This window comes from Pelodiscus sinensis, chromosome 12 (assembly GCF_052426305.1).
Source record: "Pelodiscus sinensis isolate ZL-2025 chromosome 12, ASM5242630v1, whole genome shotgun sequence".
NCBI lineage: Eukaryota > Metazoa > Chordata > Testudines > Trionychidae > Pelodiscus > Pelodiscus sinensis.
Window position 1 is genome coordinate 14,612,382 of NC_143063.1, and position 17,239 is coordinate 14,629,620.

The window sequence follows — 17,239 nt, forward strand, 5'->3', positions numbered from 1 at the left end:
CTCTGGAAATTTCCACTACATGCATCTGACGAAGTGGGTCTTTGCCCACGAAAGTTTATGCTCCAACACTTCGGTTAGTCTACAAGGTGCCACAGGACTCCTCAGTGCTTTAACTCAGAATAAAATTCAATTAGAGCCGTATAAATTCAAGTTCGTGTGTCCAGTTGAAGAGTATCCAGATTTTAAAAAAGGACTATTTTGAACATACTAATTCTGAAAATAAGTGCGCTGCAGAGGTGGCCTGGATTCTTTCTATGCATCTGTAGAAACAGAATAAACTATCTAGTTTTACTGTAGGAAGGCTTATCCCTCTGTTACTAAGTCTGATTCTGTCTCAAAGCACCAGACAATTGCAGATACATTGCAGTGCAATGAACCTGAACGTGAAGTAGCAAGATTGCCCTGCCATACACTCATTTAACTTATAACCTTGGTCATATATTTACTAATAAAAATCTTTATTAATCTAGAGTTAAGATTACCCAGTTGCATCATGTCCTTTCAGAATGCTGAGTGCAGTAAAACAAGTGTCCAAACCCCAGGAAATACAGAGTTAGGCTACACCCACACACAACCTTAGCTCCGCCCTCTTAGAGGTGCCTATAGCCACTGGTAATTATCTGCATGTACTGTAGGTTCAGTCATTATGGCAGATGAAGGTATATTGTATGATGGAGGTATTAACCGGAGCAGCTGGGAAAACCTGTGACTGGGAGAGGAGGTCTTGACAGCTGTATATCGATGAGTGTTTGTGAGAGTCCCTTTGACCATTTTACATGTGATCAAAGGAAAAAGATATCTATGTGCCTTGAGAGGGCTGACCTTCTTGGAAGGAAGGGACACACCAGACTAGTCCACTGAATAAAGCCAGAAAATGCTGCCATCTAACCCTAGATTTATATGTGCTGAACTTCACTTCATCTGTTGCTATTGGTTAATACTTTGAAGTGGCAAGCAGCTCATGAAAGAAGACTCAAGTGGATTGTATATAAAGTCTACATCTACATGTTCAGCTAAGAGCCCACTTATCCAAGCATCTCTTCTGAGCCACAAGATTATGAGGTCATGCCCCACGAAACCAATAATGGATACTACCCCTCCATCCTGATTAGCATGCAGCCTTCTGCTGAGTGAGGAGCTGAGAAGAGAAATTAAAAATAGAACACCAAGCAATACACATGGCAGAAGAGGTTGGGGGGGGCGAGGGAGGGACGACTGTACATGGCAACTGTGCTGATGTACTGAGGAGTAGGGATGTTACAGGCAGCAGCATAGGAGATGGGACGAGGTGGCAGGCATGAGCTGTTATTTATGGGGAGCAGACTTAAGACAGATCTCTGCGTGTACCAGCTCCACAGAGCCACCTTCACCTCACCCCCGCACCGCTGCATCTGTATTAGGGATGTTAAGGACTAGTCAACTAGTGAGTTCACTAGTCGATTCCCCCCTTCCCTTTGCTGCCTCTGATACAGGCAGCAAGGGGGGGGGGGGTACAGTACTTCAAAAAAGCACTTCAAAAGGGTACTTCAAAATCCCCAGCTCAGCTACGTGGCGCTGTCCCTTTGAAACACTGGACTCCAGTGCAGCATTTCCAAGTAGACCGCAAACAAACATCAGTAACCAGTTCCTTCAGTTTGAACAGATTTGAATTGGCACTGGGGAAAATAACCAGATAGAATTTCTCTACAGGGTTCTAGTAACAAGCAAAAAGCAAGCAAAATAGAAATGAAAGTCCTATTAAAAAACAACCTTATAGAAATAAATGGTATACCTTTATAGGCCTGAGAGAAATATTGTGGACCAAGTAGTATTTTTGAGTGGACCAATTTCTGGTCTGAAGAAGTCAAAAGCTTGTCTCATATCAAGAAAAGTTGGTTCAAAAAGTTGGTAAACAAAGTTGGTTCTCACCCACATTGTGTACCTAATATCTGGGAACCAACAAGGGTACAGTTACACTATTTCTAGCACTCTTACTTATCCATAATTAATATTTTATTGCTCTTCTAGGTTATAGTTAATTTATTGCATCCAAATGCATTGAACATCATGAACAGGACTAGAACATTTCTTCTTTGAAGAACTTCTAATTTATTGATTCTCAGAAGAAGTTACATTTGGTGTACTGCTTAGTCCTTGTGATACCCCATGTGATTCAACGGAGTTCTGTACAATGACAAGAATCTGTTCACATTTAACAAAGTATATGAGCCTAAATTATTATAATATGGCTGGAATATTTTAACTATTAAGCAGATCTGATAATTCACTTAACTTTTTTTAAATATTCATATTCTTAACAACTGTTTTTGAAAAAGGGCTCCATGCAACACTGAAATATAAACATGAGCATAACACGCAGAAAAGTTTAAAATTTTAAAGTTTTTATATCACTTACCGAAATATAGGAGTATGGCCAGGTTTGGGTTTGTTCCAAGTAAAGTGCGAAGGAACAGAAAGAAATTGGTCACCAGGCAAATCCTTTTTTAACACATGTTGAGATCCAGTGGAATCATCTACTGCAATTTCAATGGATGGTGATAAGTTACTCTGTTCTTCAGAACAGAGATCTATTTTTCCTGATAAAGTAGCAGTTTGATCCTCAGAGGTCTTTCTTGTTTTAAGAGGGATGTCAGTCTCTGTACAACACTGAAATGGTGGAAGGCCAGAATTAAGACCTTGTACACTATGGAGAGAAGTGTTTAACCACGTGTCTTCTGTTATGCTTCCTCTGGGAGAATGGCCAGGTGAAGGAGTTGGAGAATGGTGAGGAGACAAGGAGCTGGCATAACAAATCTCTGCACTGGAGTGTCGTCGCTTCCCACAAGGGGATGTAGGCCTCGATGAGGGCCTTGATGTTGGTCTAGGGTTTAGCCAATTTTCATCTGTAATACTAGTTCTAGGAGAATGACAAGGAGACTGTCTAGGAGACAGGGCATGCCCAAATCCATAAGGCTGTTGCCAAGATTCATCCCCTGGACTCCTTGGAGAGCCACCAGGAGATGCCAAGGGAGATCCAAGGGTAAATCGAGCAGCAGCTTCATTCAGCTCTGAGTCTACATCATCATAAACATGGGAGATTGACTCACAAGAGGAAGCATCTGAGAACCAGCTCCTGGAGGAAATGCTGCTGGCAGGGCTTGGGCTGAGGGATGATTCCCTGTAGGATGGCTCAAGAGGGAGATATAGGTGGTCCCTTGAAGGCCTTTCCATATATTCATTTTCTGGGCCATTTGTATGCAAATCATCCTCACTAGCTTCAATCCCTTGATGACAGTTAGGAGAGATAGATGTAATTTGAATACTAGGGCACTCAAAGGGTTTGGGTCCACCTAATGGACTGTATTTGGATTCTGGTATCTCACAAGTTCCCTCATAGTTTTTATGACCTGGCAGTCTGGTTGGTGGAGACAGAGGCGAGGAGTGTGGCTGCAATCCATGGTGAGGGATACAAATTGGCTGATTTACAGAAGATGATGGTTGGTCTACATTAAAGATGTATATGGATGCACAATCATCAGGTTCAAGATCTGAAAAAAGAACCAAAGGAAAAAGTCAAAGTGCAGTACGCAGTTCTTCTAGGCAATTCCTAGAGTACTAAATGCTGTCTGGCTTTGCCATTACACAGGATGTTACACAGCTAAGTAATAATTTTACATAACAAATAGATTAAGTCTATAAAACTTATTTCAGATTTGTAGATACCAGTTATAAAGTGGTAGTTACATGAGGCAACATTCTAATAAAAGACATTGCACAACAGTGATTTTTAAATCATACCTATATTTCAGTGTGTTGAAAACTAGGTATCTTTATTTTCAAAATTTCTCTGAAACATTGAATTTTTAAAGCAGTTTACTACCCAATTCATACATGCCTTTTTGCGAAATTTTGCTCTCTTCACAGGTGTATAAAATATTACCTTTTAGTGTAGTCCAGCCTTCCATTAACAAAGTATTAGAATATCATGCTTTCCAAAATTTACTATGTTTAAAAATTAGACTACTACAGTAACAGAAAATGTTTGTGTCATTTCTGTGTGTGCAGATTACAAGCATCTAGAAAACATTCAATTATAGGTGGCAAATTCAGCAACAGCTATAATTGGGATTTCCTGAGCCCATCTATTCCAGAAATCCTTCCTCAACCTTTAATGTTTTCAAACTGAAATTTTCCAAGCCTATTCCCTCCAAGAGTCAATGAAAGCTTTTAATCCATTAACACTGTGTGAAATAAAAGCCATGGCAGTGAGCCCTGAAAAGATAGTCAGCAGCTGCTTCCTTCAATTTTATACCAACTTATTTCATCCTCATCCTCCTCAGCACTGGGAAAGATCAATCAGCAAGAAGCATTAGTCTTCAAGCTAAGGTGTGTGGTGCCTACAAGACTTTGCCTCCTGCATTTTACCACCAGAACTTTGCATCTCTTGCTACTTTTCTGTTGAGAAAAACCTCTAATTGCCTACTGCTGCTCTTCTTGCTCAGAAAGGTGCATATAAGTACAATTAACGGCAAGAGCATGCCCCACAACAAAAAGATTCGCCTTGGTGCCACCCATATCTACAAAAAAAGGGGAACGAATTTAAAATCCTCCTCCAAACTGTAATGCCCTCTGAGCTTCCTCTCAAAAGAAATTTCCTTCTTCCTACTGCTGGCAAGATCCTACAGGGCTACAGTGCTGAGGGAAGTATCAATCCCTGCTTTTTATTTGCTGTTTTAGGGGTGCAGAACACAGCTGTATGCAACCGTCTCAGGCTACTTCCTCCCAAAGGGTCTAAACTACAATAATGCCACTGTTGGAAGTAGGAATATAAGAACAGATGAGAGGTTGGCAAGACCAAGAAAAGGGCAAGCACCAAAAATAAGCAAGTGAGCAAAAGCATATGGTGATTTGGGAAAGAAGCAGCAAAAATAACTGCAACAAGAGAAAATGGTTATTTCCCTGTTAAAAAAATGATGATGACAGTCATCCAATAATTATAACTAAACAAATTTCTTAATGGTGACCTTGAGCCTTTGGAAATCAAAGCACCGCTAGTATTATTTTGCCTACTCTGATAAGAAAGCAAATAAGATTAGCGAACTCACCAGTAGTGAGTTCAACCTCAAATAATATACGGCTAAATAGGTATATAGAAATCTGTTTCTTTCAATAGTGGCTTCATTTTCTGACAGTACATATACTGACAAAAAGTCCAAACTTCAATATTTCAAATTTGCCACTGTAGAATTAAGCTTTGATACTGAGAGTCATTTTTAGCACAACAAAATTATAAAGCTCTGTAATTGTTTATCATACTTAATGATACAAAAATTCAGATTAGTGTCTTACCCAACTACAAAGCACAATATTAGACTAGTATATAATTCCATAAATAAAAAGAAAATCAGCAACTTGCACAGAAAAGAAAAAAAAGCATATTAGTAGCTCAAGATGGTGTTTGACATTAGAAGTAGAAATTGAGTGAGTAATCGACTACCCAATAAGCATAAGCTCTCCCTGACCATCCCCTGCTGCCTCTGTATGAGAGGCAACAACAGCGGGGTTGGGGGAGGGGCAATAGCTGCTGCTAGGTGGGAGGGAGCTGGCATAAAAACGAATTCCTCCCAGCCCTGTCTCTGCAGTGCCACCTACTCTCCCTCCCCCCCGCCCGCTGCCTCTATCACAGGCAGCACAGGGAGTAGGGGAAAGCTGCTGCAAAGCAGCCCCTGCCCACAGCCAGCTGGGCTGCCGTGAACTGGGGCTGCTGGACCCAGTGCCAGCCGGGACCGAGTAGTCCCAGCTCACATAGATCTCTGCATAGATCACAGCACCTCTGCATTTTAAATGTTGTAAGAGCAGCCGGGAGCAAGCCTCCCCTTATAGATTAATCTTGTAGTCTATAGAAACTGGATTGAATACACGTTTAGCAAAACATCCTTATTAGGTAGTCGAGTCGACTGCTTGTAACAGAGGCAGCTTCATGGGAGGGAGCAGGAGCACAGTGGCAGCATTTCCACCTTTGAAATGTACAAGTCATCCCCACTGGGGCTCTTGTGCATTTCAAAGCGGAAGTGCCACATGGAGCTTGGGGCCAGTGGGGGACTCTGAGTCCCCCGCTGGTCCCAGACTCCATACTGCATTTCAATCTTTGACATGCACAAGAGCCCCTGCTGGGGTTCTTGTGCATTTCAAAGCGGAAGCACCAGGCAGCACTTCTACCTCTGAAATGTAGAAACAATAGGGCAGGTTCTTGCTATATTTCAAAGCGGAAGTGCCCTTATCAACTAATCTAATAGTCAATGGAAATGCCATCAACTAATTGATTAATCTAATTTTAACATCTCTGTTAGGGACACTGCCGGAAGTATTACGGACAATTATTCTACAGACAAGTCTTTGTTGTACTGCAATTTGTGTCCTGCCGTAGTGCATCTAAGTAATTCCAGATCTAAGGCTGGGGGAAGGGACTTTACGAGGAGACAGGAAAAGTTAGATTCAAAGCTGGGGAAAAATCCATTTTTCCTGATATATTATACATTTCTTGTCCTGTCTGATAACAGGGTGGGCACACATTTCTGTGCAACATTAAGACCCTATTGTTTTCTGATACTGCAACACCCATATTTGCCACACATTAGCAACCACACTTAGGGGATGCCTACACAGCACAGCTCTTAACAAGCCGCCTGTTATTTTGAACTATTTTTAGAAACAGGTGCACTATTTCAGCATCCCTCATTCCAGAAGGGTTAAGGGATTTCTGGAAATAACATGTTATTTCAAAATTTGGCGCTGTGTAGATGCGCCAAATTTCAAATTACAAAATAGATTGGAAATAAGATACGCAATTTGCATAGTGCTAATTGTGTATCTTATTTCAAGTTTAGAGTGCTGTGTAGACACACCCTTAGTTCTCTATTCACATTTCACAGAAAGAAGCCAGTGCACTCTCCATAGGGTATGCTCACACATTGTTTTACATCAACAGATAAGATGACCTCTTCAAAACAGAAAAGTTTCTCCTTGTCTGCATATAATTTCACTTCTCTTTTTTGAAACCGTTCACACTAAAATTATGCCATCATTTCCTGTAAAAACTTAAGCAAAACATCTACTGAAACAGCAATAAAAAAGGAATTCAAGCCTATGACAATAAAATCTGTGTGACAGAGTTAAGACAGTCATAGCAAATATCTAAGGCAATGAAATAACTTTGGGCTAGGATTCTTTTTTAAAAATGAAAGAAGAATGTTAATACCCCTTTTCAAGCTGAGTGGCTACTCAAAGTTTGGAGCCTTTAGGCACATTCCAATTGGAAGTAGAAATTGGTGAAATCTACTATTTTCTTTGATGCAATCTAGTTCATTTACAAAGAATATAAAAGCTCTGCTTCTCTGAATCATAGAACAATAGAACTGGAAGAGACCTCAAGAGGTCATCAAGTATAGTACCCTGCCCACAAGGCAGGACCCAGTACCATCTAGACGCCATCACTGATACATATCTATCTAACTTGCTCTTAAAGATCTCCAGAGAGAGAGATACACAACCTCCCTAGGCAACTTATTCCAGTGTTTAACCACCCTGTCAATTAGGAAGTTTTTCCTAATGCACAACCCAAACCTCCCTTGCTGCAGTTTAAGCCCATTGCTTCTTGTCCTATCCTCAGAGGCTAAGGAGAACATTTTTTCCTTCCCTCCTCCTCGTGACAGCCTTTTAGATACCTGAAAACTGCTATCATGTCCCCTCTCAATCTTCTCCTTTCCAAACTAAACAAGGCAAATTCTTTCAGTCTTCCTTCATAGGTCATGCTTTCTAGACCTTTAATCATTCTTGTTGCTCTTCTCTGGACCTTCCCCAATTTCTCCACATCTTTCTTGAAATGTGGTGCCCAGACCTGGACACAATACTCCAGTTGAGGCCTAATCAGTGCAGAGTAGAGCAAAAGAATGACTTCTCGTGTCTTGCTCACAACACTCCTGTTAATGCACCCATGTTTGCTTTTTTTGCAACAGCATCACACTGTTGACACATATTTAGCTTGTGATCCACTATGACCCCTAGGTCTCCTTCTACAGTACTGCTTCCTAGACAGTCGCTTCCCATTCTCTATGTGTGAGACTGATTGTTCCTTCCTAAGTGGAGTACTTTGCATTTGTTCTGATTAATCTTCATCCTATTTACCTCATACCATTTTTCCAGTTTGTCCAGATCATTTTGAATTATGGCCCTATCGTCCAAAGCAGTTGCTATTCCTCCCAGCTTCATATCATCTGCAAACTTAATAAGCGTACTCTCTATGTCAATATCTAAATCGTTGATGAAGATATTGAACAGAACCAGTCCCAAAACAGACCTCTGTGAAGCCCCACTTGTTATGCCTTTCCAGCAGGATTGTGAACCGTTAATTACTACTCTTTGGCTTTGTCTACACTGCAAGTTTTTGCAGCAGAAAATGTGTGACTACATTAGTATATTTTCTGCCTTTTTTTGTGCAAGGGGTTTTTGTGCAAAAAGAAGCACTGTTGCCACTTCAGTTTTTTTGCACAAAACGGTTTTGCGCAAAATCCTTATGCCTCTCAAGAGGGTTTTTGCACAAAATGGGGGTTTTACGCAAAATGGAAGTGGCTATACTGCTTTTTGCGCAAAAACCCCTTGTGCAAAAAGAACAGCAGAAAATATGCTAATGATGTCATGACTTATGCTAATGAGTACCTCATTAGCCTATTTTCTGCCGCAAAAACTTGTAATGTAGAGAAAGCCTCTGAGAACAGTTATCCAGCCAGTTATGCACCCACCTTATAGTAGCACCATCTAAGTTGTATTTGCCTCATTTATTTATAATATAATAGAAGACTGTATTAAATTCCTTACTAAAGTCTAGGTATACCACGTCCAGCGCTTCTCCCTTATCCACAAGGCTCATTATCCTATCGAAGAAAGATATCAGATTGGTTTGACATGATTTGTTCTTTACAAACCCATGCTGGATGTTATCACCTTATTATCTTCCAGGTGTTTGCAGATGAATTCCTTAATTACTCCTGAACAGGATGAGCCAATAACAAAGAGCAGAATCTTAGTTTACAGCCTCAATGTTCCAGCTAGCATCAGACCCTGAAGGATTCTCTTTAGCTGTTTACTGCATCACTGGTTTTCTTGATCAATTTGTTTTCTTGCTTTTTTGCCTTAGCCCCAATCACGGTTCGTCTGTCCTCAGTTTGTATGTTCTGCCTCCCTCACATACATACCCACCCAAAACAATTCAGAAAAAACTCCTCCGCACAAGGTGAATAAGTATCAATGATTTAATTAAAAAATCAGATTTAAATCAAAACAATAAAATACTAATTTAAAAATAAGTTACCATTAAATCTCATCACAAACATGCTACATATGCACTTACAGTCTCTTAAAAAAGGAACTAATAACTCTAGTTTGTCCAGCCTAACTACTAGCTCTTGTTTCTCAGAAGTTCCGGGCTTTCAATTTCTGTATCTCAGCAGACTAAAAAGTAACGTGCAAAGACAGACAAGTTGGATAGGATTGTGTTCTATGCTTATGTGGTGGTGAACTTTGGCAAAGCATGGCAGAAGACTTAGTTAAAATACTTTCTTAAAGACAGAGACAATATGCAGGAAAGGACAGAGGCAGCACAGAATGGAACTGTGGAGTGCACTGGGAAAAAAAGGGAAGACGTTATTCAGCACACACAGAGCCTTCTATATTCCCCCTAGTGATATTAGAGTGTAACCAACCAATCCTTTAACCAAGGTGTCAATTACATTCAGTTGGCTCTCAGAGAGGCAACTTTGCTGTGGCAGAGCAGCGAAGTTCCCTTTCCAGGCACCAGGGGCACAAGGGCTGCCATCTCCACTCCCAGGGAGGCAAACTCCCTGCCCTGGGCAAGTTGCCTTCCCAGGAGCGGAGCTAGCAGGGGCTGGCCACCTGGCTCCCAAGGAGGCTTTGCCACAGGCTCTGCAATCACTTCCCATAAGTACTAGCTTCCACCTGCCCTCCCCCCCCCCGCCAACGTTGTGATGACTATCAGAGGCAGCAGCCGTGGGAGGGCTGGTAGCTCCACAAGAGTTGATACATATGGGGAACCAGCTTCAAAGATACAGGGATATGGGGAGCCAGCTACAGATACGGTCTCCTGCTCCCCTACCCTCCGCACTGTTGCCTCTCTATCAGAGGCAGCGGTGTGAGGAACAGGAAGCTCCATGGTAGCCAGCATGCATCAGGAGCCAGCTTGAAAGCCCGCTCCCCTTGGGCACCTGCTCCTGCCTCCCCTGATACAGAGGCAGCAATAGGGGTGTGCATGTAATCATTAAGATTATGCGAAAAGCCTGGGTTTATCGAGAAACGTGTAAACGACCACATACTAACATCCCTAGTACAGAACAGGGAAGTTGGAGGGATATACCCTTTTCTTCTCTTCCTCAAGGGAAGGGAGAGGTACAGGGTCCGCCCAAATATGGAGTTGCATCACTGACCACTTTGGCTCAGTCACAGAGGCCCATCCTGCATCAGTTTGTCTAGTTCTGTTTTGAACTTGGCCACACTTGTATTAAACCAGCGTTTCTAAAACTATGGGCCGCGGCCCGGTAACGGGCCACGGAAAAAAAATACCGGGCCTCAGCATGGCTGGTGGCTGCCGTCAGGGCCGGCCTTAGGCCGATTCGGGCCCCGTGGCCCTGAACCGGGAAGTGCCGGCGAGTTACAGAGCCGGGGGCCCTGCTCCATCGATATGTGGAGCTGGGTCTCTCCCCCGGCTCTGCCTGGTGCAGGCCTGGGCCCCCGCGCCGGCCCCCCCCCCCGGTCCTCCCACGCCACCCCCAGAGCGTCCCCGCCGTGCGCGGCTCCTCCTCACCGCCTGCTGCTGCCCATGCGCGGCGTTGCACGTGGGCAGGGAGGACGTCCGGGCGTGATATGACGTCACGGCCCAGTATTTTAAAAGTCTTTGGAGGCACGTGGTGGGGCCACACTGGCTCTGACGCCCTCCAGCCTCACAATGTGGAAGGTAGAAGGGAGGGAACGGGTTTGGGCGGAAGCGAGGAGGCGGCAGCGGCGGGCTTGCACGGAGGGGGAGGCGTGGAAGGAGAAGGGGCTTGAGGAGGGGGAGGCACCAAGGGACAGGGTGCAGGAGCGAGAGAGAAATGCCAGGGGGCCAAGTGCAGACAATGAGGGAAAGGGCAGGAGGGGAGGTGTCAGTGGGAGGGGGGACAGGGTGATGCTGGGAGAGGAGAGGGGAGGGGAAGGGCATTGGGGGCTGGAGGAGGAGGTGCTGGGAGAAGGTTTGAAAGAAAGGGTGGGTATGAGAGAGCTGGGGATGGAGCAAGTCATGTGTGAGGGCACAAAGGGGCAGGAGGGGATGGGGAAGAGAGTGCTGAGGGGGTGGGTATTAGGGAAAGAGAGGGCAAAGGGGGCAGGGGCAGTAAGGGAAGGGGGAGGCACCAGGAGGGTTCAGGGCTAAGGGAAGGTGCAGGTGCCAGGGGATTCTGGGGTGAGGAGGAGGGGAGAGCTGGCCACTGGAAGCAGCACTGGACGGGGAAATCAGGGCAGGCTGGGGAGATTGGGGGGCCAGTAGAAGCAGAGCTGCCAGGGGGTGCGAGGTTGGGGGCAGGGAGCTGGCCAGGGAAGATTGTGGGGGGAGAAGAAGCGGCCGCCGGAAGGAGGGCTGGATGCAGGCAGCAGGGCTGGCCAAGGGAGACTGGGAGGAGAAGTGAGGGGAGAGGGGGGAACGACCTGGCTGCCCGGGAGGGGGTTGGGGGAAGAGGGGCTGGCCAGAGGCACAGCAGGGAGAGCAGGGGGGAGGAATGAATCGGCCTGCGGGGAGTGGGACTGACCCGGCCATATGTAGATCTTGGGACGCTACCCCTGTTCCCCCCATCACCCCCGCAAAGCACAAAGCATGAGTTAGTCCGGCCCGGGGATTCTATTGTCGTCCCCCCCACACCCCCCCCCTCGAGTAGTTGTGAACTGTCTGGCTGGTAGACACACTCATGCAGCCTGAGCACATACACCAGCCAGGCAGTTCGAAACTACAAACTGATACATCTAGTAATAATAAAACTTACCTAATGAGAAAATACCAGACATGTTATATGTCTGGTATTTTCTCAGTTTGTTTTTTATGTGTTTATATTTTTGGGCTGCAAAAAGCAGTATTGGGGAGAAAAAAGGGGGGGTTCCAACTAAAGTAAAAAGTTTGGGAAACCCTGGTCTAACCAGCTTTCAGTCTGTCTTACAGTCTATCTTACAGTCCATTTATCCAATCCATATTCCTTAACTTGCTGGCAAGAGTATTGTGGGAGACCATATCAAAAGCTTTGCTAAAGCTGGCACTGGGGGTTTTGGGAGGACCAGAAACAACTTATTTGAATATTCATCATTTGATTAATGAATATGCAAATGAACATTACCTGTCCTCCAAAAGTTCATGAATGGATTTATTGGTCCCCGTGTCAAAAAGTTTGGGAACCCCTGTATTAAACCATAAGAGGAAAGAATAAAAAGACTAAACATGTCTATTTAGCTAATAGAGAAGGAGGGATATGTAGAGGCCTATAAAATGAATAGTGTAGGAAAAGGTGAACAGAAAAGTGCTTACCCCTTTTCAGCAAAACAAGAGCCAAAGATCACCCAATGAAATTAATAGGTAGCAAGTTTAATACAAACAGAAGGGAGTACTGTTTTCTTTCCTTCATACAATGCACAGTTAACCTGTGGAATTAATAACCATGCACAAAAGTATAACCAAGTTCACTAGTGGGTTGTGCCCCCTACTCATTACACTTGCCAACCCCCCTCTCTCTGGGAGTACACAGCCCCAGCTCTCCGCCATCTTCCAGCTGCATCAGGCCCAGCTCTTTCCTCTCCCACAGGCCACGATCTGAGCCAGCCCTGGCTCTCACCACCACCCTCTCCCTCCCAGCCACCATGCTGAGGCCACAGCAGCCCTGGCTCTCCTCCTCCAGCCACAGAAACCCTGGCTCTCTCTCAATGACTGCTGGGGAGAGCCAAGCTGAGGCTGTGGAGTGGCAGCCCCGCCTGTCAAACCGAAGCATCAGGGAAGGCCGAAGCTGCTTTGTAGCAGCTCCGACTGTCCTCCCGGAGCACCAGAGAGGTGGGAGGTTGGGGAGCGGAGGGGGGGGGAGGAAGGGAAAAGGCCACGCAGCTGAGGGTGGAGGGGCAGCAGGATGCAGAGTACTGTGATAATGTCACCGTCATCCCGCAGGAAAATTTTTATTTTTTTTTAAATAGAGAGAGACAGCAGCAAAGAACTACTTGGTGCACATGGTCAGGAATGATTTGCTTGAATTTAACAGCTACAAATTTTCAAAGATTCAACCTCCTACTATTGACCAGTCTACTCATTAGGGATGTGAGCATTATCAAGTACACCGTTAACCAATGAGCCTGAGCTCATCAATTACTCTCTGTTACAAACAACCCTCTCCCCGCTACTGTCCAAGCCAGCTCCACGCAAGGCAGTAGCACAGGCCAGGATAGGGAGGGAGGTGGGAGCCAGCACTCACAGGGAGCCAGTTTAAAGGCCAGCTCCCCATGAGCATTGATTCCTGCCTTGCCTCGCCCCAAGTTTAAACATGTAACTGCTGAAAAATTTAGTAGTTACATGTTTACACAAATAAACACATTTTAACATCCCTAACACATCTCATCAACATAAAGAACAAGCAAGATTCCTCCCGTAACAGAACTGCACATGTGCCATTTCCAGAACAAAACCACTTCCAGCCCAGGGCTCTCTGTAATGTCTGTTCGCAACTGCTCATGGCCAAGCACTGGAACAGAAGGCAGAAAGCCTGTGTTCTCAATGAATCCACTAGCACACCATCAGCATGTAGAAGAAAGCCATCTGATTCAAATACAGTGATAATTGGACTGACAACCTTATCCTAATTGTCACAAGTTCCTATGTTAATTGGAAGATATAAAAAACAGACTGAAATAGAACAATAAAAAAGGCCTACAGATATGATTCAAGGACTAAAATCATGCTTGATAAAAACAGAGGGAGCATGTCTACGCTGCAGCATTAGTCCAAAATAAAGTGAGGGTCTATACAGCAAGCACATAATTTAAAAATAATTTTGAAATAACGGGCTTCTTATTCCAGAATGACTAACCCTCATTTCACAAGAAATAATGCCTATTCTGAAATAGTTATTTCGAAACAGGCTGCATGCAGACAGCACAGCTGTGGTTATTTCGAAATAAGTGGCCTCCAGGGATTCTCACAGCTGTCCTGGTGGCCACTATCCACACTCCTCAGAACTCTTTAGATCCCCCTCCCCTGCAGCTTTTAAAGGTGCAGCCCCAGGGGAAACAATTTGTGGCACAATCTGAGCCTTGCTAGCACCATGCCCACAGCAGCACCCTGCTCTGTCTTCCCTACTGCCATGGCAGATGCCAGTGCCCCATCTGAGCTCTCTATGGCTGCCAACCTAGCTGCAGCCAGCCCCGAAGCCCGTCTGGGGGCAGAAGAGGAGGGCTCTAACCTGGTTTGATGAAAAGATCCTGGATCTCACTGAGGTCTGGGGACAGGAGACAAACCTCCAGGATCTCCACAACAGGCACAGGAATGCCCACATGTATGGCCAGATAGCCAACAGCCTGAGCCAGAAGGGACACATGCACACTCGGGAGAAGTCAAGGAGCTGAGGCAGGCATACACACAGGCCAGGGAACAGAACTCCCACTCGGAGGCAGCACCCCAGTCATGCCCCATTATGAACTGCTCCACTTCTCTTACCCGCTCCTTGCTGTGGACTCTGGGATGGAGATACCCATCGTCAGCCTCCCAGGGGGTAGGCCCATGAGCAAGGAGGTGGAGAAAGAAGCCAGCACCAACACCATGCCTGCCAGCCAGGAGGTCAGCCAGTCCCTGGAGCCGGTACCCCCCTCCCAGGATGTCACCCAGGGCTCAGACAAGGCTGGGGAAGGCCCATGAAGTAAGTTCCATTACTTTCACTAGACACATGCAGGGGGAGGCAGCAGGCAGCAAGGGGTTGCGCACTCCTCGGACAGCCTTCTCAGCCTGGGAATCACACAGTAGCCTATACACGTGGGTGCACAAAGAGCGCCAATCCGGAGCATGCAGCCGCAACGAGGCTTGCACTCCTGCTCACAGGGTTCTTGCACAGGCCTGCAGTAGTCCCGACCCCGTGGGGAGACAACTTCCCATCACAAACTAACACTGAAGAGGCTGGGGTCATGGAAGCTCAGAGCACAGGCTCATGCCCATATGCTCAGGGAAGCATCCACTCCTGGGCCAGCACAGCAAGTTGGAGGACACCAAGCCCCAGTCGGGGAGGAAGAGAAGGGGACCCCAGTAGCGCGCTCCCCGGCAAGAAGCATCTGCCACTTACACACCTCCCCCAATACCCTCCCCATGTCTCCTCCAGTGACTCTGTGGGATACCACCATTGCCAGACCCAGCATGTATGTGGCACCAAAAGGAAGCTGAACCACCCCATTCCCTCCTTCCCGCCTGCAGACTTCCAGCGTGGCCAGCACCTTCCCATGCCTGCTTGCCCCTGAGATGTGGGGGTAGCAAGGGTCCCCTGGACATTTGTACCCCTGCAGGAAAGTGCCTGCTGTCTATGCCACAGATGGCCTTGCTCAAAGAAGGGATGTTTAATTGATTAAATCGAATTTGTCAACGGATCTTCCATTGACTAGTCGAGTAGCCCAGTGTTTCTCAACCATTTTCTTTATAAAGTACCCCCTTCCTCCCCCAAAAAAATTACGAGTACCCCCCAGTGCCTACAGTTTTCAGACAATTTTTTTTCTACCATTGTAACACATTTTTTTAAACAACTTAATCATAGCTGGGCAAGCGATGACATTTTTGGGTGTAAAAAGTAGAAAAATAAGAAAGCGCTATAAAACTTAACACAATAAGCTGTCCTGGCTCACACTGAGTCCCTTCTGCCGCACTTTAGACTTTTAAATGTATTAAGACCCAACAGGCTCTTAATAAATTTTAAAAGCAGAGGTGCAGTGTCTGGGACTGGGCTCGAGCCAGGAAGCAGCTGACTCCCAGTTCGCACCCAGTTCCCATACCCGCTGCCCAGCTCCCCGCGGAACAGTGCTGAGGGGAACCGGCTTTTAAGCCAGCTCCCCCCAGCACCAGCTCTGACAGAGGCAGCAAGGGGGGAAACAACTAGTCACTTACATCCCCAGCTTGAAGCACATCACCAGCATCTGAATTGAGACTTTTCAGCGTTTACTCCCACAAATGGGCTAGGCTTCAGGCACAGAGTCTCCTGGGATGACTGCCCTTCTCGTTTTTCTTCACCACTCAACTAACTGAGAGTGGGGCATGAGCCATACCTCCTGTGCCAGCTTCCCAACCCCATGAGGCCGCAGATGACAGTCACCCCAGGAAGACCTCGAGTGGGAGCACAATGCCTGCTTACCGGACCTGCGGCAGTCTCTGGAGTGGCAGGACCAGAGATTTCATGCCAACCTGGAGCTGCACCCTACCACATGGCAGGAGCTATCGCAGGAGGCCCAGAGCACATGCATGGCATTACACCTGGTAGCCACCATTGAGCAGTCCAGCAGCCACCCTGCCCACTCCTGCTCCTACTCCTGTCCTTCCTCCCCTCCGCCCAGCTTCTCCCCAACGTTCCCTGTGGCCATTAAGGGCCAGCTGAGGCAGACATCAGTCCCAGCCCCATCCCTGAGCCCTTCCACCTCCTTCCTTCCCCCTCCGAGGTTCTTTCCCCAATAACTCCTCCAGTTATATTTACGAAGCAATTTTTTAAAAAAAAGTTATTAGTTCAAAACAAAGTCTGGTTTATTGTATCTACGGGGGGTGGAGGGGAGGGCAGCGGAAGGGTGGGGTGTGGGATAAAAGGCACAGAGGGGCTATGCAGAGGCCCCTTGTGGGGAGGCTCAGGTGAGAGTCGCAGCTGGCCCTTGTTGAAACCTCTCCCTCAGGACCTCCCAGATGCCCACAGCCCCCTAATGGTCCTGCCAGATGGCAGCTGACCACAGCTGCTGTAAGGCCCTCATGAACTACTCAGCCTCTGCCCCCCACCTTGGCAGGAAAATGTATCCTCTGTACTCACATATATTGTACAGGACACAGCAGGCCGCCACCACTTGGCAAACCTTCCACTCACAGAGGTCCAGCTAGGCAAGCAAACAGCAGAACCTCCCTCTGAGGCAGCCAAAGACACCCTCTACAACAATGCGGGCCCTGCTGAGCCTGCCATTAAAGCAT

At 46.3% G+C, this 17,239-nt stretch overlaps 1 protein-coding gene across 2 annotated transcripts in view; it reads right to left on the minus strand.

Annotated features, from left to right (window-relative positions):
- Positions 1 to 17,239, minus strand: part of NFATC3 (nuclear factor of activated T cells 3) — a 158,359-nt gene that overhangs the window by 126,092 nt on the left and 15,028 nt on the right. For both annotated transcript variants that reach the window (XM_075940320.2, XM_089781446.1), the window contains exon 2: positions 2,396 to 3,527. In XM_075940320.2, coding sequence (XP_075796435.2) covers positions 2,396 to 3,527 — 1,132 coding nt within the window. The remainder of the gene's footprint in view (positions 1 to 2,395; positions 3,528 to 17,239) is intronic.